Genomic DNA, 26,066 nt, shown 5'->3' with positions numbered 1-26,066 from the left:
TCCCAAAAAATCTGTGTGATTCTGAATCTGCAGCTTTTCTCACTTTCCTTCTCACCCAGTTCTATCAAGCTGTCCTGAAAAATTGTCCTTTTCCTGTCCTCCCAGGTCCTTGCTGTGATCCATGGCATCCTGGAGGCATGTAATAATCGAGGCTGTGCTATGCAGCTCTGCTCTCTCCAGCATCCCTGGGTGGAGGAAGTATCGACATGCCTTGATTTATCCCTTACAGATGTCATCTCCCTAGGAGCTGGCTTTTACTTGCAGGAGAGAGGGGCATACAGAACTGCAGAGAAGCATCTGATTCAGAAGGAAAGAAGAGTTTCAAGAACCAGGCTGAATAGATGCAAGGAGCATCATGGCTTTGCAAACCCAATGATCCAAACAGTCAGCATCATGAATCTCAGTATTTTTGCTGCCAGGAGCAAGAGGGATGAGCATTTAGGATGACTCTTCAAATTTGGCTGCTCAGGAGTACTTTTGCATTCAGGCTTCTACAGGTGTCGTTCCCTGCCAGGTCTAACCCAGCTCGAAAGATGAGAAGGAAGATCAGCAGGGTCTACGTTTATCCCAGTGTGAGCTGTAGATGTCCCAGTGCAAGGAGCAGGGATGGCATCAGGACATGTCTGAGGGAGCAGCACCTATGTTGTACTGAGGGTACAGCTGGGGAGGGCACTGTGCTGCTAGCCTGAGGTTGGGGGCATCACTCCCACCATTGCACTGCCATTCATTTTAATCTCCTATCTGTCTCACTCCACAGCCATCGTTTACCTGCTTGTACACTCCTGTGGTCATAGTTGAAAGGTGAAGCCAGTAGCCCTCTGAGAATGGAGCTGTGCAGCTTCACAGTACTGTGCTTTATGGAAAACAGGGGAAGATGTTGCATTCATAATATATCACTCATAGCCATGTTTGTAAACAGATTTATCACACCATCTGCAGAATTGTGCTGCTGTCTCCATATTTATTTTCTTCCCATTTATATAGCACAGCTCTTATTTAATTAATTTCATTTTTACAGTTACATACATTAGCAGTCTTTATTTCTTTCCCACAAAAAAAAAAAAAAAAGGAATACATTCTCTGCGGGAGAGAATATTTATTCAATCAAATTTGTTCAGCTCAGTGCGTAACAGCTCAAGCCTTTACTGGTCTGAGATTTACCTGTTTGGGTTTGCTTCTCATCTCTTCACATCTGTGTGGAGCAGCTGGGGAGGAAAGGATGATGTAGAACAATTCTGCTGGCAAACAGGATGTGCTGTTGGTATTTCCTGTCTCCTGTTGCATTGGGTTAGCTTAATTTTAGGAAATCAGCAAAGCTTAAGGTCCATAATCCTATTATAATCTCTCTGACTTCCTGCAACTGATACTATATATAAAGATGTATTTGTCCAACTGGGAGAAAAAGAACAGCCCACTATGTTATCTGGTTTGATAAGAAAGGTTTAGTCATATGCAAATAAAAAGGGGATTTACTGAGTATAAAAAGAAGACACCGAAAGAGAGAAGAAGCTCACAGTCAGCAGCTGTGCAGCCAGATTCTATGCTTGGTGTCACTACACTTTCACTCTGCAGAGAGCAAAGAGCTTAGGCTCCAGCTGAGCCAAGAGGAGGGACAGGTCCCACTCAGGGCATTGGGGTGGTGATGGGGCTGAGAGAGCATAGACGTGACCCGTGATGCCAGCATGTGATTTTGTGCTGATTGTTTGTATGGGAATAAATATTCCAGGAGTCCCAGTTACCTGAGTCAAAGGACCTTGACTATGGGGGAGCCCACCGAAGGAGGGTCTTGGCAAAATAATCTGTGCCATACTTTGTGCAGATATATTCTTAGGCTATGAATCCAGTCCTGACCAACAGATACTGGAAGAGGACCCCTAGGGGTAGGAGTCTTTGCCTCCTTCCCTCTGGACTGAGAGGATTTCCATTCTTTGCATTGTGACTAGCCCAAATTCTCAAGCTGGAGTAGAGGAGAAGGTGGAGGTGACTAAATCCAGTGAGACTTTTGCCAAGAATGAGGAATCAGTAGGCTCTGGTCTGCAGACTCTGATGACAAATCTTAGAAACTCAAGCCTATACTTTGGCAGGAGAGTTGTTATTTTTGTTTTGTTTTGTTTTGTTTTCTTTACTGGCCCTTTTTATTACTTTTCAGCTGTACGGTATGTTCTCAGATGGTATATTCACAACCTCACATTTTCCAGTCATGGCCATTACCAGTGGGGTGCTTGGCCAAGAACTTTTGCCTCTACAAAAATGTTTCTCTGGCGCTCAAGAGATGTGTTAGGATTTTCTGTGACCATATCCAGCCAACTCTAAAGGCCTCTGAACCTACCACAATACAGTCTTAAATGCTGTGAGCTGTGTTTTGAGGTGTCCTGCCAAGAAGTACTTTCCAACACTTTGCCTTGAGGGAACTGTTTGAGATATCTCAGATATCCCATAGGTAGAATGGACTTTGTGTCCATCCTGATGCCACATTTAAGTCCATAACATCATGCTCTCAAGCCTATTGCAGATGAGTATGCAAACGTTTTGTCTGCCAAGCTAGAAGCCCTTGTGCTGGATTTGGTAATCTAGAGCAAGATTCTCATGGAATCCTTCAGTCTACCAGGTGCTGGGTTTTGGGAACCTAGGTTATTTTGGTCTCTGTGTGGGCTCACCAACACAGGGAAGGCAAGGTGCTGGTGGCATAGCAAGGAAGGAGGATGCAATAAGAACAGGCTTTGGGACACACAGACCAGCCCCAGGTTTGTCCTCCTTCTGTGGAAGAACTGTCCCCTCTGAGAGTGATTCACTTTTAAAACTGTGGCATTTAGTTTTGAAAAACAAGGATCTGAAAAATGAGGATCCTGGTTCAAACATTAAATCTAGTGTAAAGGGTTAATTTGACTTGGCTTTGATCATTCTCAGTGATGAATCAACTCCTCGCCCTCCTTGTTACTGAGACAGACCATAGGAGATGGACCTTGAAAGAATGTGTTTCATCTCCAAAAAGCTGTACTGCTGTTTTAATAGCCTTTCCCTGCAGTCCCTCTGCTTGTAACTTGTTGGGGTCTCACATTAGCACACACAAGCACCACACTTAGCAAACGTATTTGCTGTTACAGCAGATGGGAAGAGATTAAGTAAGTGTTATAAAATTAACCTCTGCATCATTCAAAAGAAACAAAAGCAAGAGAGAAATGACAAGGTAATTGGATGCTTATATGAACAGGGTATGCTCAAATGACTTCTATGTCCCACTACAAATACTTAGAAACTGCACAGCACTTCGACTGCAGTGTGATTTCAAAGTGGTTTAATGGACATAAGGAGTTCAGAGCTGATAATGCTGCTTCCAATATTGTCCTTTCACTGCACAAAAATAGGTAGTGGCTATTGACTGGTGGAAATTGGCTACTTTTAAAGCTGTATTTACTGACTTAGATGTGCTAAGAGTTTCTTTACAGAGTTTTCAGGGCCTGAATATAATGTGTGTCATTAAGGAGGGAATGTGTTTAGTTTCTTCAACAGAGAACTGATGCCAGTGTGTGCCTGGCATGCTGGAGAGCTGGCATAGGAGCAGGAACCTTCTGTGGTGGTGCTTTAAATCCTGACTCTAGGAGAAAAAACACTGCTGCTGTGGGGTTGGAACTCATTCTAAATGGACTTCTCACATTGTCTTTTCTTTATCTTTCAGGACAAGAGTTCATGATGTCCATCAAAAAGGAAGGTGCCCACAAGAAATGGGCTGCCCTGAAGGAGAAACTTGGGCCCCAGGATACCGACCAATCAGAGGCCAACCTGGAAAATGCAGAGCCAGAGCTGTGCATCCGCCTCCTGCAGATGCCATCAGTGGTGAACTACTCTGGGCTGAAGAAACGTCTGGAGAACAGTGACGATGCCTGGATGGTCCAGTTCCTGGAGCTGTGTGGACTGGACCTCCTCCTGGAGGCTCTGGACAGGCTGTCTGGCAGAGGGGTGGCCAGGATTTCCGATGCCTTGCTACAGCTCACTTGCATTAACTGTGTGAGAGCAGTCATGAACTCCCACAGAGGCATTGAATACATTGTGAGCAATGAGGGCTATGTCAGAAAACTCTTCCAAGGTAAGGAGACATCTTCCTGCCTCACAGAGCATGGGCTTTTTCTGTCGCTTATCCTCCCACCCTGCACCAGGCTTCTTGAAAGCTGTTGATTGCAACTTAATTGCAAATTAGTGAAATTAATTTCTCTTAAAAATAAGTCTGTTCTGAAATGACATTGCTTTTGTCTCTTAATACCATTTTGATGGGCTCGTTTTCACACAGATGTCTTCATAGTTCATGAGAAGCTTGGAATAAGCAGTGCCTTAGCCATACACAATCGTGAGAAGTCCAGAACCCAGCTTCTCAGCAGATATTTGCTATTAGTCTTTGTGATGCCCAAGAGCAGAAGGGGAGCTTGGAGACTTGTAGCCTCTACAGGGGAGGGAGAGTGGAATTGTTTGGACTCAAGAGGTTCTTTAGACTTGAGGTTGTGCACAGAGATGGTGGATGCCCTATCCCTGGAGACACTCAGGGTCAGGTTGGACGGAGCTCTGAGCATCTGATTGATCTGTAGGTGTCTCTATTCATTGCAGGAAGGTTGGACTAGATGGCCTTTAAGGGTTCCTTTGAACTCAAACTGTTCTGTGATAAGATAATCCGTTTTCCATATTGCCCAGTCTTTTCCTTCTAGGAAATGGCATATAATACCATTCAACATTTCCTGCCATTCATTTGGTAGAAAACTTCTTGGGGTGTTTCCTAGGGCTTGATAATATAGTTCTTGACAGTGGGGGTGGGAGGATTACTTATCTGTTGCTCTGTAGAGCTGAGATCACAGCTGCACCTGCATACCCTTATTAATAGCTCTAAAATGCATTTAATCTGAAAGATGGTTTGTTCCTCCCTGTAGTTTCAAGTCCTCTTCCTTTTCTTCTATGCTGTATTTTTTTAAGCAGTGTGGCATTATTGTACTTTGAATGACAACAGGATATCCTGGGCTTCTCAGCAGTCTGGCTTCATTGTATGCCAATAAACAAAAAATAAGATAGCCTAATCCACTGCCGTCCACCTCGAAGGGCTCATAGAGAGAAAGTAATGGAAGAAAAGGGAATGTATGAGGACTGGAGAGAACAATTGGCCTGTTTGATATGCACGTTGAGTGATTCTGCACTAAAAATAAGATTCATTAATTGTGGAAAATGGTTCATCTGCTGTTCTAGAAAACACTCATGTGTGAAAATTGGAAATAAAATGCATAATTGCAAGTGCTGATATCTTGGCTGCTGTTACAGCATTTCCACTGGTACTTGGAAGAGGTAAACAGCTACATGCAGCACCAAAAAGCCAGTGGGGTAACTGAGCTAGCACTGCTATTGGAATGGGCCATCTATAAATGAGGATATTTTTCTTCCTGTCTTCCATGTATTGGCTGCAGTTTTTCAGGTTTTCTCCTGCCACTAGCCATAAGCCTTGTAGCAGAAGACACTGAGATTCAGAACTTTGTGCTCTTAAAAATGTTTTGTTTTGTTTTGTTCTCCTTCAGCACTTGACACAACTAATGTTATGGTGAAAAAGCAAGTATTTGAACTCCTGGCTGCGCTGTGCATTTATTCATCAGATGGCCATGGTTTGGCTTTGGATGCCCTGGACCATTACAAGGCAAGTTTCGAGCTGCAGGAGGAGAAAAGGGTTTGGAGTGAAGGTCACTTTTCATCATTTTGGTAAGAGAGCCAGGGATTTACAAAGGAATTTGTAGGAATTTTGTCCTGGCCAGCAGAAGCCCAGAGGCTTTGGTCTATGATCTGTCTCTGGGCAGAGGACTGCCAATAAGAATGTTCTTTCTGTTAGGAAAAGCACTACCGGAGTGCTGAAGTAGATAATGCCACATCCATTGGTTTCACTGGTCACAAGACCTAGAAGGTGCATCTGTTAACGGAAAGCAGAAAGAGTCGCAGAAATAGTTTTACAGATGTCCCCTGCTGACCAGACACTGTTCCATGATAAGAGTGCTGCTTTTAGACAGTAACCCTAGTTGAGGTCCTGCACTAAAGAGGTAGATGTTACAGAACTGTCTAAACAGAAATGTCACTTGTGTTGCAGAATGTGAAGAACCAGCAGTATCGATTCAGTGTCATAATGAATGAGCTGTCCAACACAGATAATGTGCCATACATGGTGACACTGCTGAGTGCTATCAATGCCATCATACTTGGGAAAGAAGATCTACGAACAAGAACACAGATCCGAAATGAGTTCATAGGTAAGGATATTTGTGGCACCTGAGTTTTTCCAGAAAAAAAAAATCAATGGCCAAGCACAGGGCAGTTTTATGGCTTTATCTTCAGATGTATCTGTGAGGTGATTAAAGAGGGCTGGGGACGAAAACTGCAAATAGTACAGCTGGACTCCTATTTTTGAGTGTGTCTGTCTGTTCTCTATTCTCTTCATCAACCTTTCTTTAGCCAGATGTATGTAACTTTGCTGCTTTCCCATAGCTTTGATCTCTTCTAGCATCCCACCACCCCTTGGTGTTCTTAAACCCACTTTTATAACTAGCCACTTTTCATTGTATTGCAATTCATCATAAAAGGAGATGAGGTTTGGATTCACCTCATATAATGTGCGCATCTGTGCTGGTGAGCCTAGGTTCTGTGGAAAAAAAGGGACATTTGATCACACAGTCCATCTGACTTACTTTAGACATCTGCTTTGGAATGAGAAGACTTGTGCCCTAGAAATGCCATTGTCCCTCTGTAACCCCAGGGAGGTTTTCAGTGGCTCACTCAGCTGCAGATGTGAGCTGCTTGTCTCTTCAGTTCTTGAATGAACCTACTTACAGATCCAGCTGAAATTCACTTTGACAGACAAAGCTTCCATTTTTACTTCTGCAAAAAGTGTTTATGAGAGTAACATTATGTAATGATCATAACAGATCAGTGCCAAGTAGGTTGTAATGTAATATATTTATATATTTTGTTCTCCCAGGGCTTCAGTTGTTGGATATTTTAGACAAGCTAAGGTAAGGATCACTGTTTAAATTTTCTTATATAAATGAGTAATGCAGCTCTGAAAGTTTAATACTTGGCAGCCTTCAGTTGTGTGAGGTATACATGTGTGGAATGGACCACACAGCTGTGCACTGTTTACATGGAACTGGAGACATCAGGCCAGTGTTAGGGTGTTTTCATCAACCACAGTGTTGTGAGGACAGGTGTTGTTGCAGATGGCATTGACAGAGGCTTTTGTACAGATAGAGCACAGATGAGCAATGCCCTTATTGAGGCTGCATTTCAGACCTACCCTGTAGTGATGCTGTGGGCTCACTGAGCAGTTGTTGTATTCAAGCCCCTCACTGCTGGTGTTTGTTTTAGAAGCATGCAGGTATGACACCTTTCTAATGTATATCTGACTTCAGAGTTTCATAATTTTAAAATGATGTTCTACCAGGAGCACCCATGATTCTAGAGTACTTAATGTAAGTTGCAGTTATCCATGTACCAGGATCTGCTCTATCCAAACCATTAGAAGTTAGGGAAGAGAAGGTCTGGCAATACTGACAACTACCACAAGTAGAGTTCTCCTGCATCGAGTCTCTCAAGAGTGCTACAAGACCTGACTTTAGAATGTTTTCTGTTTTCTAATCGAATTTTGAACAGCATAGAAAAAAGTTGTTTGTTTTGGTTTTTTTTAAGTAATGTTTGTGTTGACTATAAAAAAAAAATAATAAGTTGACAGCCCAATTTCAAAAAAGGTAAAAATGCCAGTCTGTTGTTACAGGAGAAGTCCATACAAAGCATACTCTGGGCCAGATTATTCCATGAATAGTCCTATTCATTTCCGTGTGTTGACTATACAAAGAGTTATATTCAGTATGAGAAAGGTTACACTGATGGCATTTGATCTTCTATAAATAAGGTAGAGTTGGGCACTTCCAATATGAACCAGCTGAGAGGCAAAGAGATAAAAGGCCATTTAAAGAAAAATAATTATCTGAAAATCATTGAAGGGCTCTCCAGTGAAAATGAGTTCTGTCATATTTTAGAGACATAGAGGAGGAAGATCTGCTTATCCAGTGTGATACATTTGAAGAGTTCAAGATTGAAGATGATGAGGAATTATTAAAGATATGTGATGGGATAAACATGAATGATCACCATGAGGTTTTTTCATCTCTCTTCAATAAGGTAAGTAGGCCCTCATGTGGGGTGAAAAGACATACAGTGGCAAAGTTAACAGACTTATTTGCAACCAGTCTGGCTCACGGACTTGGTGTGATGGAAAGCTGCCTTGTTTTCCAGGTGAGCCGCTCCCCGATCTCCATTCAGCTGCTGTCCATCCTTCAGAGCTTGCTCCACTTGGAACCATCGCACCACTCCAGTCTCCTGCTGTGGGAGTCCTTGGATGCTGTAGTGAACAGAGCCCTTTTGCTCGCCAATGACAGTAAGAGTGACCCTCATCCAACCCATTGCCCACAAAAGTTGTTCCGTGAATTGTTTGCAGAGACAAAACTATTACCTGCTGCACAGGGTCATGTTTTCATGGGAAGCTCCAGCCATAATGGTGCCAGTAGTCATGTTTAGTATTGGGCTCAGGATTCACCATCTTGCTTTGATGGTTAATCCCTGGCATTGTAGTGAGCTTTGGGTCATGGCAGTCAAAGAGAATCTGTTTTCATTGGCATCCTGCCACTGGGGCTGGCTGGCCTTGCTGGCAGGCATGTTCAAAACAGTGTGTATGAACCAATACTGTGAAAAAGAATTTCACTATAAGCTGAAAACACCATTGGGTAAAATGACTCCAGGGTGTGGGCTTAGTAGTTACAGGTCTGTGGGAACTGAATAGCATGAACAATCCATTGGGCATCATCCTATTCTCTGACCTCAACCTATTTCTTCAGTCCAAGGAAACACAGTTGAAGAAGTAATCGAGAGGCTGTTATCTATCAAGAAACATCCAAACAAGCAAAAAAGAGCTGAAAAACGTCTTTCTGGGAATGCAAATGGAGGCATCCAGACTGAACTAGAACCATGCACGAGTGCAGTTCAGGGCCTGGTGGGATCACCAAACCCCTCCAAGGCACCAGTAGCTCCTTCAGGGCCACAAGCCTGTGAAGAGGAGACTTCATCCTCACAACTCTCAGCCTGCTTCACGTCATTGCAGACCTCTAACCCTCCACCCAATGCTGCTCCTGCCCCACCACCCCCACCACCCCCACCACCTCCACCCCTGCCCTCTAGCCCAGCAATCACAGCCCCCACAGCCTCCATGAATTCGCCACCAGCCCCACCACTCCCTGGCATCCCTCCTCCTCCACCTCCATTGCCTGGCATGGCAGTCATCCCTCCTCCTCCACCCCCATTGCCTGGCATGGGGACCATCCCACCTCCACCTCCATTGCCTGGCATGGGGGGCATCCCACCTCCACCTCCATTGCCTGGCATGGGGGGCATCCCACCTCCACCTCCATTGCCTGGCATGGGGGGCATCCCACCTCCACCCCCATTGCCTGGTATGGTGGGCATCCCACCTCCACCCCCATTGCCTGGTATGGTGGGCATCCCACCTCCACCCCCATTGCCTGGTATGGTGGGCATCCCACCTCCACCCCCATTGCCTGGCATGGGGGGCATCCCACCTCCACCCCCACTGCCTGGCATGGGGGGCATCCCACCCCCTCCACCACCACTGCCTGGCATGGCAGGAGATCACATAGAAGCTGTTGTGGCCTCCCAGTTCAGCTGCCCTCTCGGCTCCATCAGGCCTCCATGCAAGGCAGTGAAGACACCAACACTGAGAATGAAGAAGCTAAACTGGCAGAAGCTGCCCTCCAATGTAGTGAGAGGTGGGTGCTTCTGGCATAAAGTCACAACTACTTTATAGGAGGGGAAAAAGTGGTATTTCTGAGTTTGTCGGGTTTAGCTGACTCCATTTAGATACAGAACTTTCCTAATTTCCATTACATGCTGAGCTTAAATAAAGAGCAGCAGCATGGAATATAATAATCACTGCAACTAAATTAATAGCTTGGAATAGATCTTTTACAGATGAAAGCATTTGAAATTAAAGAAGGAGGAAGAATAGGAAGGTTGCCCTAATCCACCTTGACATGCCTTAAGCTTGAGTTCTCAACAGACTCTAATCTGAGTATGTAAAAGTCATACATAAGAGTACGGCTCGTGATCAGCTCACTCTTCAGGAAGGACATTGAAATAATTGGTGAGACATGAGAAGTATTGACTTGTTTCTTGATTTTTGGGTCACATTTCCCTTTCCTAACAGATCCAAAATGGAACATGAAATATGAGAGGAAGCAAGGACAAATAAGGTTGGCTTTGCCCGAAACAAGCAAGGCATAGTTGAAGTCTAAGTAAGGCACGTTTTTAATTGTGGGGATTATTTCAGTAGAGCTTTCTGCAGCTAAGTTTGGGTGATGTTTTTTGTTTTTTAAAGAAAGAAGAGGTTTAAGAAAGTGCATTAGGGATTTATTTTAGCAGTTCTATTGCCAGCGTAACACATTACAAAATCAAAAATATGTCTCTTCTCATTTAATTCATCTTCTGAGGAATTTCCCTTCTAGCAACTCAGACTGCCCAAAAGGCCAGGAGCTTTCAGCACTGCAGCCGGTCTTAATCCCTTGCCTTTTTTTCAGAAAGTCACTCGATGTGGGCTTCAGTGAGCAGCAGCAGTGAGGAAACCATAGAGCCCAATTACACAAGCATAGAGCAGCTGTTTTGCTTTCCACAACCAACCCCTAAGGAGAAAACAGCCACACCAGTGAAGGCAGAGCCGAAGGAGGTGAGGGGGCTGCTCTCATTCTTTCGAGTAAAGATTGCTGCAGACAGCTCATCTAATAAGCAATATCTTCTTTTTCTTTAACGAAGATCACATTTTTGGACTCCAAGAAAAGTCTCAATTTGAACATATTTTTGAAGCAGTTTAAATGGTAAGATACAGCCAATTTTCATGACAGTTGACAAAACTTTGAGTAGGTTGTGTGTTGTGACTGTAAAGTCCTCAAGAAATCTATTTTTGCCAATGTTCTTTTTATAGTTTGTGTTGCTGTAAAATTTGATTATTTCACAGTTTGTCAAATACTCTCTTTAAAAATACTGGGCTTGGGTGTTCAACTGTGTTTTTTCATAAAGTGTTACGACTCTATTTTACTGATAGAGTTGTAGCACAGACTCTTATGTGGCTTTGGTTGTGAGATGCCTCTGAAAGTCAAATTCTTCAAACTCAAAGTAGGACCAAGAGAGAAAATAAGAATTCTTTTTTTTTTTTAAGGTAGTCACATATACAGAGACAGGTATCTGAGTTGCAAGATTGATCTCTAGTCTTAAGTCATTTGACCAGGGCCAGAAGCAAATTTTGTGCATAAAAAGTACTTGAATCCGGTTCTTCCAGTTCCCAGTTCTGTGTTAATCTCTGGGATGTATCTTTCCTTTCCTGTCGCTGTGACCCTCAGTAGGGAAAGCACAGAATGCTTGTACAAGTACATGCCTCAGTAGTATATGGTTGTGGAACATTTGGGTGACTGCTACCTGTGCTTCTCTCTGCAGCTCCAATGAAGAGGTGGCTGCCATGGTCCAGAATGGGGACCGGACCAAGTTTGACGTTGAGGTTCTAAAGCAGCTGCTGAAGCTGCTGCCTGAAAAACATGAGGTCAGGAGAGAAAAATTGCACCCTTGATTCACAGAGCTGAAGGTGCAGTGAAGTCCTACAGTCTTGATTCTTTATTTTTCATTAGATAGAAAACCTGAAGGCCTTCAAAGAAGAGAAGTCGAAGCTAGCAAACGCAGATCAGTTTTATCTTCTCCTCCTTCAGATTCCCAGGTAAGGATGTTCTTGGTCAATGTCAGCCCAATCTTTTTCTGGGTTTATCTTCGGGAAGATCACATTTCTATATTAGAATCTCACAAATACCGACAGATACAGTTGGTCAATCTCCAGTTCCACCTTAGCCATCCCTTCCTCTTTATCTTGCATGAAAGGGTATCACTGCTACAACACCTCCCTCTGAAGTATAGAATCAAAGAATCATCAAAGTTGGAAAAGACCACTAAGATTACCTAGTCCAACCCATCCCCAGAATGCCCCTCAGTTCCACATCTCCATGCTTCTTGTGCACTTCCAGAGAAGGTGACTCCACACTTCCCTGGGCAGCCTGTTCTAGAGCCCAACCACTCTTTCAGAGAAGAAATGTTTCCTGTGTCCTGAAAGTAGCAGAAGCTGGACCAGACACAGGGTCAGACCTGCCCAACGAGGTCATGTAACCTACTGAACTTGAGAAGCCAAACACAACGCCAAGAAAGGGCAACCCATATCTCAGACCTCTGTCAGTCTTCTTTTTGCTGATCACAGTGCATCATCAGAAACTCCCCACATGGCCAAGGGCTGGTCTCTGTGGAGAGTGGCAGCACCCCACAAGCACTTGTCTGATGTGGATGTGGTAGGCAGCAATGCTGTGAGATTGCTAGGCTTAAAGGTGATGTGGAAAGACTGTGGCCAAGGCTGTGGTGTCTTTAAGCTTTTAATCTCTATCCTTAGCTACCAGCTACGGATTGAATGTATGCTGATCTGCGAAGAGACTACTGTTGTTCTGGACATGATTCAGCCAAAAGCTGAAGCCATCCGGAAAGCCTGCGAAGGTAAATTGCCTGACCTTAATTCTGGATCTTACTTTAAACAGCCAACTGTAAAGCCACCATAAAACCCTCAATAGCTCTGGAGTGAGTCTCCCCATCACCACAGCTTTTCTGCAGCGTTTCCACTGGTTCACTGCAGAGTACAAGATGCAGTTCTGGGTATCCCCATTTATTATCAAAGTCATTTTCCCTCAGCCTCGGGCCTCTTGTTCTGTAACAGTTGATGTTCCTCTGAACCACTTTCAACAGTGAAGTGTTGGAAGCTTGTCAGAATTTCCAAAAGAACTGAACCTAGAGATAATTCATTACATTAAGATCTTTACTCAGCAATTTGCTCTCCTCCCAGAAGAGCATACCCCAGATTTACCCCAGAAAGCAGTGATAATTTATTTTTTCCCCTGCCTACAAAAGTAATTAGAAGTTTGTTGTTTTGGGCTATGAATTGCTGATGCTCAAGTTTGTGAATACATGGAGGAATATGCAAGAGGTCTCTATTTTCTGTGGCAGAAATCTCAGGTCTCACTGCTGAAAGCACTTCTTGTCAAATGCTGCTTGTCTTAAAAAGCTCCTGCTGTAGGCTTCTCCAGCCGGAATTACAGCTGCCTGCTGGAATAAATTTCCCCCCCCCCCCCAAATTCCCTGGGGCCAACTTGTCCTCTTAAAGCTGTTCCTCAAAAAGTGCTTCGGAAAGCACTTCTCTGCAGCACCTTGTTGTAAGGGCAAGGCCAGGGACTGTACCCTTCATGCCTGATAAGCATCTTCACCATGTGAGACCAGGAAAAGATGGAGTGTGTCTGGTTTTAGCAGCTGCCAGGTAGTTGGAGTACTGTCAGAACTGGCTTTGCTGCACAGCTGAATGGAGTTTGCAAGATTTAAGTTGGAACCCTTGTACCCTCCCCTATTCCAGATTAAATCCAAGGTACTTCCAATTGATCAGAGTCCAGCTCCACATCATTTTCTGTTAGAAATGAAAGACCAGATGTGAATAAAGAAGTAAATATAAGTGAGCAGAAACTTTCAGTAAGGCTAGCTACTGGGATTGAATCTACTTACAATCATTTTCTCTGCAGTGTGGACCATTGTGCTGTAGACCTGAAAAATCAGATTTGGTTTGCTGGAACTCAGAATCCCGCTTTTTATCCAATTTAGAAAATGTTCTGGCTTAAATGAGGCATTTCCTTAAAAGCCCTTTATGTTTTTCAGATCTTCTGACCAGTCACCGTCTGCCACTCTTTTGTAAACTGATTCTCAAAGTTGGAAACTTTCTGAACTACGTAAGGACTTTGTTTGGCTTGTCCTCCACCCATCAACAGAATATATGGATGTTCTTCACATCTGAGGCTGTAATTTGGACACAAGAGTTACATCTGTCTTTTTTTTTTTTTTCTTGTAGGGAAGTCACACAGGCGACGCTGATGGGTTTAAAATCAGCACTTTACTCAAACTAACCGAAACCAAAGCAAACCAAACCCGCATTACACTGCTCCACCATATTCTGGAGGTACTGCAGTCCTGGGCAGAAGGGAAGGAGAGGGTTTTTATCTTGGTGAACCATTCCTCCTACTGTAGATTTGGTTAATGTAATTAACTGAACACTCTTATCTTCCCCAGCTGGCCACAGGTTACAAGCGTTGGCTCTCTTAGACTGGTGGAGACTGCTTGTGGGCACTACTTGGCCCTCAGGGAGCTCCTTCTTTTAAATAGCTTTGTCCTTCTTTCCTTCACCATCTTTCCCCACAGTTGCTGGAACTTCCTTTGTTCATACTTACGCAGTCTCTGCTCATCATCAGCTGCAAACCACAGAGCTTGTGGCCACCAAAGCCATCCTGGCAGCTCTGTACCTGTTCATCTTTTCTGCCTTGTCATGGCCCCTCTGTTCTTCACCAGGCTGTGTCTGAGTTTTTCAAATTCCCACTAAGTCCCCATGGCTTTCTTATTTCCAGCATTGCTGTTTATTTTTTTTCACATTCTGCTCTGCCACCTTCATTCATCAGTTATGCATGGTTAAGTTCCTCTTTAGTTCACAGTAGCTTCAGCAAATGTAACCATGAAAGAAATGAGCCAAGTAAGATGCAAGCCCTTTTAAAGCCCTCCTGGGACTGTAGGAACTATCAGACTGCATCAGCCCACAGTCATGCCTCTAGTAGTTATCTGAGAAAGGCTGAAAGAAGTTCCCTGCATGGTAAGATGAGAGCACAGCAGCAGGTCAGATTTGCTCTGAATCATGCCTATTTCTAAACATCCAGATCTCTTGTATGTTTGTCCTTCTCCGGCTCTGCAGAAAGGAGTCCAGAAGAAGGACCTGGTGCAGTTGTCCTTCAGAGTACTGCCTCCTCTCTCAGCTTGTGTTATTCAGTAAATAACACTCATTTCTCTTTTCTGCTTCAGGAAGTAGAAAACAGCCACACAGACCTACTGGAACTGCCAGAGGACCTTGAATATGTTTCAAAAGCAGCAGGGTAAGATTGTGTGTCACTTCCTTCATGTGAAAAACAAAAATAAATCCCATGCATATCAACAGTGCACCAGAAATTAGGACACCCACAGCTGGTACAGCATATTAACAAGATGGCATCTTACTTAGCTTTAACCAAAAGGTTTGGCTGGTGAGTGCTTACATTTCTTTAATATATTATGGTTCAATAGCTGGCACCATTTAGGGCTGACATTTGCAGTGCATAATGCAGTTGCAGTTAATACTGCCTCGTGGGCCCTCCCACAATCTGCAGTGCATTTGCAGTAGCAGGAGCTTCTGAAGTGCCTTTGGCCAGGGAAACTGAGCAGATGCTGAGTGATGAGGATGGAGATAACGCTGGGTGGGCTTTTTGGGTGCTCATCTACTCAGTGTATGATGTTGTAGGTGAACTGAGCATCTTTCCATAAGTGCTGTGAAAGAAGGCTGTTGTTCATGAGCTCAGGCTGTACAGGGTTGAGGGTTCAAGCTCACATGGAAAGCAGAGGGACAACCAAACCAAGCTAAGCCTTGCCCTCTTTTTTGTAAGTGCATGATGCTGTACTGAGAACTAACAAAGAGCATCTGTGTGATTTCAGAATTAATCTTGATATTATACGCTCGGAGTCCAGTGCCAATTTAAAAAAGCTGCTGGAGCTCCAGCGAAAGGTCTCATCAGCAAACGACGACGTGAAACAACAGTATGAGAAACCTATCCAGGTCAGTCTTGGAGTTCCCTTATAGCTTCCACCTTACACACACAAAGCCAGCATGCTATGTGTAGCTCACAAGAGGGTGAGAAATGTGCTCTCAGATTTGGAAACTGGCTGTAATGCCACACAACACACTGGTGTTTGTTTGCTGCAAACCTACCTACCTTTGGTGAGGCCATTTCCTAAAGCCTTGCTTCAGTTGCTCTCCCTACTCTGCCTCTCCTCACTATGTCTGAGTCAATGTGTTCACCCTCTGGGCAGGTCACTGGAGTAAACCCCTTTTCTTGGGATGAAGCTTTGCACTGAGCATTTTGTGTGTTGCTAAAACCACCCCTGCAAACTGGAACAAGCCAGTCACCAGGAGCAAAGGCCATGTTTCATTTCTTCCCACCCTGAAAGCTCTGCTCCAAGTTTCTTATGTTGACATCCTTTTTCTTTATGTGCACTTCACTTGTTACCCTCTGGATGGTGTCTCACTGTGCATACTAAATGCATTTCAGGATAGTATTGATGCCTCCAGAAAACTGGAAGAAGATTTTGAAACTATTGACAGGAAGAGAGAAGAACTTGCAAACTATCTCTGTGAAGACCCAGGCAAGTTGTCCTTAGAGGACGTATTTAGCACCATGAAGGCCTTCAGAGATCTCTTCATCCGAGCTCTGAAGGTTAGTGACTGCATACAAAGATGAACACATCATAGTGGTGTGTATTTCCACTTCAACAAACCTGGGTGGGACAGGCACCATCTCCATATTGTCTTTCTTTTCATTGGCTCTCCTAGCAGACCTTTAGCCAACCTTCTCATGCCCCTGTTACCTAACTGCAGGAAAACAAGGACAGAAAAGAACAAGCTGCAAAAGCAGAGAAGAGGAAGAAACAGCTGGAAGAAGAAGAAGGGAAGAGACAGAAGGGAGAAAATGGAAAAGTCAGTGAGTATCTGAAAGGGCATCAAAAAGAATGGTGGACTTGCAATTCCAAAAGGACTGGAAGAGCTGATGAAAGCTCTTTGCTGGTCCTGCCTTAATGACCAGTAGAGGTAATTTATTCTCTGAATTTCCAAGTGCTAGCTGACTAAAGGCTTTTAGGTATCTTACTGTCCATAGCTAGAAATTGACTTTTCACAGTGGCAGCCGGGCACAGAAGTTAATTTTACTTACAGTAATTTTTACTTCTGCTGACTCAATAGGAGAAAGACAAAAGTAAAATTGAAACATTTCAGTTATTTCCAATGTTCCAGTTTCTAAACAAACTTTTTGAATCCTAAATCTAACGACAGATGTTTCCCCTAAAAAGTCTCTACCTGCCCTTCAAAAGCCTCACTGCAGTTTACCACAGGCTGCAGACACCTCCGAAGTCTTGCAGATGCTCTGTTTGTACCAGGGAAGCAGTACCAATCCCAAGTGCTAGCACTGCTGGGCGGTCTGGGTCCTTCCTCTCAGGGGCATATTTACCACCTGTCTCTCTCTGTCCCAGTTAAGAAGGGGTTGGTGAAGCAGGAGGATGTTTGCGTCATCGATGCGCTGCTGGCTGATATAAGGAAAGGGTTCACACTGAGAAAGACGAAGAACAGACATGAGTTGGATGCACTTCCTAAAACCTTGCCTGCAGAGATCCCAGAGGAGAGCCAGTCTGGTAAGGACACAGACCCAACTGTACCTGCAGCTATTTCTTCCCATCTGTCTCTGGTCTGAGCCTAGCACGCAAGCAAGTAGCCTTCCAGCATTTGGGGCATCTTATTTAAGGAGGCTGTGCAGCAGAGCCGTGGACAGGAGAAAATAGCCCTGAGCTGCTGACAGTCAGGAGTGCCCAGACTGATAAACCTTCTGAGAGACACAGTCCATGGGTCAGCCTCAGGACTCTTCTGGTGGGGCACAAATGTCATCCCCACCTGTCCCCTCATGCAATCAAATCTCCCTAGCACAGCTTGTTTTCATCTTGTAGTCTGTTGTATCTTGTCTCTGTCTACACTTTGGAATCTAAAGCAGCATTTAAAATAGGACTAGAAAACCCAGTCTGCAGGAGGAGGCCATTCACCCAGGTGGATTTTTTTTTAGCAGACAGACCATGGTTTTAGCCTTTTTTTGGCTCATGACCTAAGTACCAATGCACAATTACAGTCCAAGGGCACTGGTGTGTGGTAGAGCTTGACTTTGTGGCTCTCCTAAACTTGCTTTGTGAGAGCCAGCAGGAAATTTTGAAGTGCTCGTGCAGACTGAGTCAGCAGTTCCAGCTGGTTCAGGACCTCTTCTTGATTTAGGTTTTCAGACGCCCTGTGGAAGTCCAGGGACTTCCATGGGCATCAACCAATTGACAGCAGGGCATGCTCTCATGCCCTTTGCTGAGGTAGAGCCTTTCAGTCCCACTGATTTGACCACATGAGGCAATGGGAGGGGAGGTGGGAGCGCTAAGGAAGGCACTCTGGCTGTAGGAGGAAAGGTGCTGCCTGTATGGAATCACAGAATCATTAAGGTTGGAAAAGACCACTGAAATAATCCAGTCCAAATATAAACTCATCAGTGTGGCTGTTTTAGGGGCAGTGAAACTGCTGCAGGCAGCAGTGAGCTTGTAGCCTCTCCCAGTGCCAGAAAGACCATGGTTGTTCTCAGATGTAACTCTACATATATGGCTGATCTCGTGCTTTTTGTTTGAAGGGAAGAGCGTTAAGGATCCACAAGGAGGAGGACAGCAGATGGATGATAAATCCAAGCAAAACAACGGTCATCCCTTAGAAAGCACTCCATCTTCAGCCGCTGCCCTACCAGAAATGGATAGAGATGTTGGAGATGCCTCAGCTCCAAACCAAGCATTACCTGAAAATAATGCTGAAAGAAATTTGCCACCAGGATCTAGAACAGAAGGCCCTTTGGTAAACTTAGTGGAAGCTGATGGAGCTGGGCAGGGTGCTGGGATGGCAGGCCTCCAGCCAGGCCTGGGGAGCGGTGCTGTTTCCTTCTCTGCTGCCAACATAGGTGCCAATATAACATTTGTGAGCAGCAGCTCTGGTGCTGCTCTGAGAGAGCAGCTCAATGGGTCCATCTCAGAAGAGCAAGACAACAAATGCCCAGCTGATGGCTTGGAGAGCTGCAAGCTGGCTCAGGACACCCAGCTGAGCCAGAATGGAGGCAATCCCAGTGCTCCATCCGCTCCCTGTGATGTTGCTCATCAGGCTGAGTTGAAAGAGATGGCAAAGGAAAATGAAGACCCTGGTACAGACTCGCTGTTGGACACTTCCCAAGAGAAATCCTTCTCGGAGGAGCCAGCCACCGACTCTTCTTGTTCGGCAACACTGCCTCCAGGGGAAACACACACTGACAGGGAAAAGCAGAGGACATCTGGGAAACGGAGAAAGAAGAAGAGGCACAGCAAAAGCTACTCAGGTAGCCTATATAGTCCTCAGGCACGGAGTTAAATGGGGGGGACCTCCTAGTACATTTGTAGGCATTGGTTCCTCCTGGATCCAAGGTCTGCTGCTATCCCTAGAAAGCCTTTTGTCTTAATGGAGCTATTATTTTTCTATCCTGAAAAAGATGTAAAAAATCTTAGCATGGTTCATTCTTTGGTTCATTCTTTTGACATTTATAAGTAGTTTATAAATGGGTAAAGATGAATCAATAATTAAAAAGCCCATTATGCATAGTAAAGATGGCAATAAGCACATCTGTCAAGTATGCTAAAGACAGCTGCGAGGCATGGTTATGTGCAAACAAGAGCTCCATTAGACTCCAGAGCTGTGATTAAGAGCAGTTAATAGTGGATACTTAGTCAGCAATCACCCCTTTCAACTACTTATAAATGCATAAAGCCAGGAAACAGCAGCACTTTCTCTCCTAAGCTCCCTCACAAGAGCACTTTGTCTGCAGTAACTTGAAAATCTGCCCCAGGTACACTTCAGGTGACTCCTTGGTCCAATTCACTCAGACTCCACAGATCTGGAGACACCTTTGGGTTTGGGTACTTAAATCCTGAAGTTGAGGTGTCTTCATATGGAAGACACGTAGTTCTGTCAGCATTCAGAAAGATACAGTATACTGTCCAAAGCTTGTTTTCTGTGGTCAAGCAGATGGGCAGGAAAGTGATGGAAGGATCTCCTTATCAGTGTTGAATGTTTTTACTGCCAAGGAAGGAAGAGCAGAAAGTAAAGGAGTATTTGAATACCAAATACTGAGAGAGATAGCATGGGCTAATTATCTGCCATGGAGAAACTTACTTTCATAGTGCCAATATAGCCTGGGAGTTTAAGTATTTATGTTTCTAACGTGCATCTTCCCCAAGCTAAAACCAAGGCACAGAAGTGTTTTCCCAGTGCAGTGGTTCCCAAACTTGCCTTCCTGGAGGCAGCAGAAGGAGCTGCAATGAAGGGAGCTCCCAGCCATCACTGCACTTCCCTTGTGTCTGTAATGAACCCCACAACAGCCATGGGGTTCCCTGGTCATCCAGGGGTGGCATCCAAGGACCTCTCTGCTGCTGGACAGTGTTTTCATAGTAAGAAGTTCCCTGTTGTTACATTTACCTTGCCATGATCAGATGTATTTAGTGTGTCTCTTTTGTTTAAAAGCAGAGGTTGAGACTGATTCTGGAGATTATAAATCAAAAAAAGGTTGTGTGGTACAATGAGGTATGTAAACCTGCAAAGGCATCTGTATGTGAACTAACCCCAGTTCCTCGGACTTTACAGACCTAATCAATATTTAGCTTATCAGCTAAGCTTTTTGTCTTTGTGTCTAATCACAAATACATTTAAAACAAATTTGCTACTCTGATTTTCACTGACCAAGGTGTTGATCTTGTGCTGGGTGGAGTCAGTGCTGATCTCCCCACAACACTAGGTCACATCCCACATGTCTGTCCTCTGTGTCAGCAGCAGCCAATCGCCTTTCCCTGCAGATAATTAAAAGACACTATGCTAACCATGTGAATCCAGCTTCATGTGATAAACGAAGTCCCTGCTTTGATCCCATTATTATTCTCAAAAACTGTAAAAATGCAATTTCAGTACCTCCCTCCTGCAAAGAATTACGTTTGGTTTGCTTGTGGGTAGTCACTTTCTATAGCATCATATACGTACAGGCATCTGGATAAAAAAATAAAACACTGGGCTCAGGGTCAAATACACACTGGTACAAGATACCAGCTCCAACTCAAAGCCAAGTTCAGTTTCTCAAGGATACTGCACACGAGGTGGTGCATTGGAGCAAACATACCATGCACACCTCTCATTTGCATTCATGCATCTTTCTGGGACAAGGGGGAGGAGGTGATTTGGCTTTTGTCATTGAAAAAAATCGCATACAGGATCATGGTACATCCAGGTTCTCTCTGATGGGCAGCATACTTGCCCATCATGAGAAAACTAGGAGTTTCAGGCCAAGACTTTCATAAATAGAAGTTTGCATGCTTTTATAGCAAATGGAAAGAAAAACAGGAAGAGTAAACAATCAGAACATCCACTGTACTGAAATTGCATAGTTACTTTCCTTTCCATCCTGATGAGCACCTCTTACAAACTGAATCAGTGATGTCAGATCTCTCACTCTTTCATTTCTTGAAAGGAATGTGTTTATTCTTCAGCATCCCCCATGAGAGCCTGGAAATCCTAGCTCTGGGGGCATGGAACATAGGAAGCTCTGCAGGATTCCCACATAGGGTTGCTTTTGTATCTGCACTGAAGCATCATTGTTAGCAAGAGAGAATGAGAGAAAATATTCCTGACTTCCATGCTGCCACCTCCTCTTGCCCCCTTCTGTACCATGTTTCAGGACTATGCTGAGGGCAAAAGGGGAGTGGTACTTGCAGTTTAAAAATCCTAATGAAGATTTACAAGAGCAGAAAATAGTAGAAGCAAAGCACAGGTAAGAAACATGTGAGGACCCATGATTATACTGCACAGCGAGGGTAGCTGGAACCAATGTAACCAGTGTAACTCCAATTATGTGTGTTTTAAGCACAGGGATTCTAGCTTGCAGGTTTGAAAGAAAAAAAAAGTTTCTTTCATCAAATGGAGATACAGACAGCTTCAAATTCTCTTCTGAAGACAGGAAAGCAATAAAGAGGAATGCATGGGAAACCAGCACCTTTAGGAACTGAGTCAGGCACATCCTTGAGATGCCACCAGCGCCCAGAAGTGCTCACTGCTGCAAGGGCAGTGGAAAAGCAGCACTTGAAATCTTCAGCTCCCTTTTTCCCCTCATTCCCGTGTCATTTGGAAAGGCCATAGGAAATGAAATCTCTGCTTTTCTTATTCTGTAGTCATGGCGTTTCCTCCTCCAAATGCAACTTAAGCCTGTTTCTCTTGACAGCCTTAGTAAACCTGAAGCGCTCCCCATTACAAAGATGGGAGAGCCCAGGAAAAGAAGTTGAGTACTTTTTGCCAGCGTGAATCACCTGATTTATAACCCTGTCTTTTTTTCTTCAGAGAGCACCTTTAAGTTCTTGGTCACACTCTTGGTACAGGATATTTCTCTCTCTGCCCAGAGCTAGAATTTGCAAGGTTGAAGTGAAGCTGTAGGAATTTTCCTTCTTATACAAATGCACTTGCAGTGATAAAGGCTACATCTCCTTATTCCCTACACCCTCCATTACTTTAGAGTTTCTATGAAAGCAACAGAGAAAGGACAGGATCTGATCTACCAGGAACAGCCTGTGACTCTATGAAATAATATTTCAGAACTGTATAAGGACTTAGGTATTCAGCTGTTCAGATCTCTTGTTTTGGCCATAACTTGTTATGCAGCAATTTTTGTATTAACATCATTATTCTTTTTTACCCAAAGAGTGGTATTTCATGTTACCTCCAGCGTACCGAGGGTCACCTTCCATTTCTGTGTGTCCAGCAACATCTGAAAACGTTTCCAACCAAATTTGAAAAAGAGCTTGAAGAAGGAATGTTTTACAAAAGCTGACAGTCAGAGGGCACTGTACGAAGGTCTGGACACAGGAGGGACTGCTTGAGTTCCCTTATATTAGGGCCTATGGAATCTCTCCATACAAATGTTCACATCTATGGGATAATACAGGAGGTCTCCAGTCCAAACAAGGGACTCAACAGGGATGTGGAGACAGCACAACATCTGTGTGCAGCCAGACTCCATGTTTGGCTGTTCTCATGCTGAGAAACTTTTTCCTCATACAAACTCCCTGTAGGAAGAAGTTCAGTCAGAGGTCAAACAGAAACACAATTCAACTTGAAAGCACAAAAGTTCATAAGCAGCCAGACTCTGGCAGTTCTGCTAACAAACCTACTTGATTTATTTGGTAGAAAATAAAGAATAAACCAAACCGCAAGCATAGGCCAAGTGTTCAAACACTGCAGCCTGCGATCAAGGTAGTGGCTGTCTTCTTGTACAGCCTTTGCCATCACATCTATCATTAGAAATGGTATTTCTTTCAGATATTGAGTGGGACTGGAGTTTAAAATTGACAGTGCACAGTTCTTTCCTTCTGACAGCCATAAGTCCCTCAGGAAACACTCCCAGATGGGAGCCTACCTGTGAGTCGGGCAGCAAAGGCACAATATACACATTTTGCTCTATCATGCTGTGACCAAAAGTTTGTTTGTGCCCTCTGAAGTCCCATGCTCATGGCTGTGACCCAGCTCTGTTCCCCAGTAGCATCTCTCAGACGAGGTTGGAGATGTTCTTCAATTGCATGAAATGCCACACACAGACTTCATTTTACATCAGTTGACAATGATACCCAGACCTAAAGCACTAGTTAAAATGTCCCCTGGACAAAACAAAATAAATGTCCAGATTTATTAGTTCAGCAATTTATTATGTAGTGGCATATACCAACGTTCTGCTTGGAAAGCACAAGACTCAACGTTGCCTAGCTCAAGAGCAGAGCTGCCCAAACTCTTCAACATCAGTATCAGTCCTGGAAATGTGAGCAAGGGTTTTCTCAAATACATAAAAACTGGCAGTGCTAGAAGTTTAAGTTACCTGAGGAACTCAAAACCAGTTAGTATCACAACCCATACACACACCAAATGAGACCACTCTCATTTTAGAGGTGCAAACAGTTTGCAGTTTGTATTTTCCCCTCCTTCTACAGGCATCACAGCAAGACAGAAGAAATAATGGAGGCCTGGAGACACGCTAACTCATCCCCAGAGCACAGCCAGCCTCTCAGAAGCCAGGCTCTGCATCACCAGAAGGCCTCCTGCCCTGACTGGACGTCACGCTCCTCCTGATGCAGCCTTCTACCCTTTGCCAAAAGGCCCAAAGAGCCACCATGGAGGCTTCAGCACCCTCAGCCCGTGCCTTACACGACCTGTGTCATGCCCTGGTGCCTGTGGGGACATGGTCCAGATTGATGCAGCAGCAGGGAAGGTGCAGGCCTCTCAGCCTCCATCCCTAACACCCAACATCCCTGTTCTTAGGCCAAACTCCTCTTAACACAATGGCAGAATGCGTCCCAGCATTCAGCCCTCGAGAAATTTTAAAAATAGCAGTGCCTCAAATTGAGGGTATGAGTCCACAGTGGCCATGCCCTCACACGGGGAAGCATTATCCCTCATCTCATCACCCACAGTCGGTTTATAAGAATTATAAACAATTATAAGAACAACAGAAGTATTCATTTTGGTCAACATATGGCCACGTAAACTGCATCTGGCTCCCAGATAACACTTACATGCAATTAAGTTGAAGTGTGGCTGTGGTCCTGCAGTAATCTCATGTGCGCAGCTACATATATAAGCTTCTGGAGAAGCAGGGCCCCAGTTACTGTCAAAAGAAAAAAAATGTTGTCCAGGGTACTGCATTTAACACATTTTCAGCTCATCCTGTAGTAAGTCTCTGGGTTTAAATACCATTCTCAGCTGCTTGCACTCTGAAGGCTTTGCATTCAAGCTGCAGAACATATACTTTCACATTACTTTTGCTTTGAAACTGGGAATGTGCAGTATTGTGTTTTTAAAGATTCAGAGCTTTATTTCTCAAGTTTTGTAATAATGTTGTACCATAGTTTTGTACATAGCTGTCAATTTAAAATGATCTATGTTTGTTGAATCCATGGTGTGATAACTGTGCTGAAACGTGAATCAAGTGGAAGAGATTATTACATTTAAGAACTATGCCCTTATATGGTAACACGCTGTGTCTAGACTAATATTCAGGATAAACCTTATTTTGCTTTGCTCAATAGGAATAGCAACATCCTTGCAACATTGAAGACTGCTGGACTGAGGTAGAGGTTATGCCAAGAAGTAAATCACTGGTTTATTTTAACCCGAGCATTGTTAATGAGAATTGTTAACAAAATCAAAGATGTGTTTGGAATAGGTACGTGGGCAGACTCAGCTCAGGAAGCTTTGCAGAGCAGGACAACCCTGTTGCAGCTGAACTCACGCTCTTGGCCGGGAGAAGCAAGCTGCAAAACCAGATAACTCAGCCCACGTTTGACACGTGAAATCATCATGTCGCATTTACAGTTTTCTCCTTTTTTTCCCCTATTCCAGTCTCTTGAGTGCATCACCCGAGAATCAGTCTTTGCTGTCATTAATCTCGTTTCTCTGTTCTCACAGTAGACTCCAGCCTACAAAAATCCAAGTAGCAAACATTTTCCCAGCAGCTTTGCCTCCTCCATGTTGCCTGCAGGAGCCTGCAGCCCAGATTCGCAGTGAGCAGCCAGCCTCCACCATCCCACCCCGCTGTTGTATCGATAGGAACAAAATTGCTGTCAGTATCTGGGAACAAGCAAGGCTTTTTGGAGTTACCTGCTGGGGGCCTTCAAAGAGAGGGCATTTGGCATTATCTTTCCACTGCCTTCAAACTTTTATGGAGAAACTGGTTATTTTGAACCACTGCTGGTTCTTTGTCCTGCAGCCATTTTTGAGAACTTTAATAAATTGTTCAAATCCAATCCCAATCCACAGATCAAAGCACAGCATTTATAATGTATGACTCCAAAGCAGCTCTGCTTCCATTACTGTGATTATTTAGCAAGAACAGGGGGATGGAGTCAGAGCAGCTCAAAGAAAGATGCTCAACTGAGATGTGCAGTTTTGCTCTATTTGTGATTTTAGAAGTTCATAATCCAGACGATTTGTCATTGTTCATAAGACCAAATCACTTGTCGGTAAAAGCAATGAAACCTGCAGCTATTTTAACAGCTATGTGTTCGTTTAAGCCAACAGTGCATTTGGACCTCAGAGGATAATTCTTGTGGTTATATTACAGCAACTGCACGTGGAGTCCATTATGTAAACCAGCCTGTGAGCACAAGAAGTTTCTAGCTGTCAAATAACTGCATAT

At 44.1% G+C, this 26,066-nt stretch overlaps 1 protein-coding gene across 4 annotated transcripts; it reads left to right on the top strand.

The window, feature by feature from the left end:
- The first annotated feature begins 3,684 nt into the window (after window positions 1-3,684).
- Window positions 3,685-24,346, top strand: INF2 (inverted formin 2). 4 transcript variants are annotated; one of them, XM_065749457.1, is made up of 22 exons: window positions 3,685-4,084; window positions 5,547-5,662; window positions 6,104-6,263; window positions 6,989-7,022; window positions 8,046-8,187; window positions 8,302-8,443; window positions 8,901-9,845; window positions 10,653-10,798; window positions 10,885-10,946; window positions 11,563-11,665; window positions 11,751-11,836; window positions 12,551-12,651; window positions 13,852-13,922; window positions 14,042-14,149; window positions 15,037-15,107; window positions 15,700-15,820; window positions 16,314-16,478; window positions 16,640-16,742; window positions 17,287-17,445; window positions 18,465-19,190; window positions 20,369-20,428; window positions 23,863-24,346. In XM_065749457.1, exons 1-21 carry the CDS (start codon window positions 3,688-3,690, stop codon window positions 20,425-20,427), a joined length of 4,017 nt encoding a protein of 1,338 aa, XP_065605529.1. In that variant the 5' UTR covers window positions 3,685-3,687; the 3' UTR covers window position 20,428; window positions 23,863-24,346. The 4 variants fall into 4 exon arrangements, with proteins under 4 accessions (XP_065605529.1, XP_065605512.1, XP_065605521.1 ...); XM_065749440.1 differs by having other exon boundaries at window positions 3,689-4,084; window positions 20,372-20,428; XM_065749449.1 differs by lacking the exon at window positions 20,369-20,428 and having other exon boundaries at window positions 3,689-4,084.
- The last annotated feature ends 1,720 nt before the right edge of the window (window positions 24,347-26,066 follow it).

This window comes from Cyrtonyx montezumae, unplaced genomic scaffold (assembly GCF_038088225.1).
Source record: "Cyrtonyx montezumae isolate F1298 unplaced genomic scaffold, pur_monq_1.0 scaffold_10, whole genome shotgun sequence".
NCBI lineage: Eukaryota > Metazoa > Chordata > Aves > Galliformes > Odontophoridae > Cyrtonyx > Cyrtonyx montezumae.
Note: the sequence above shows the minus strand (reverse complement) of the source record. Positions and strands in the feature narration are given on the sequence as shown.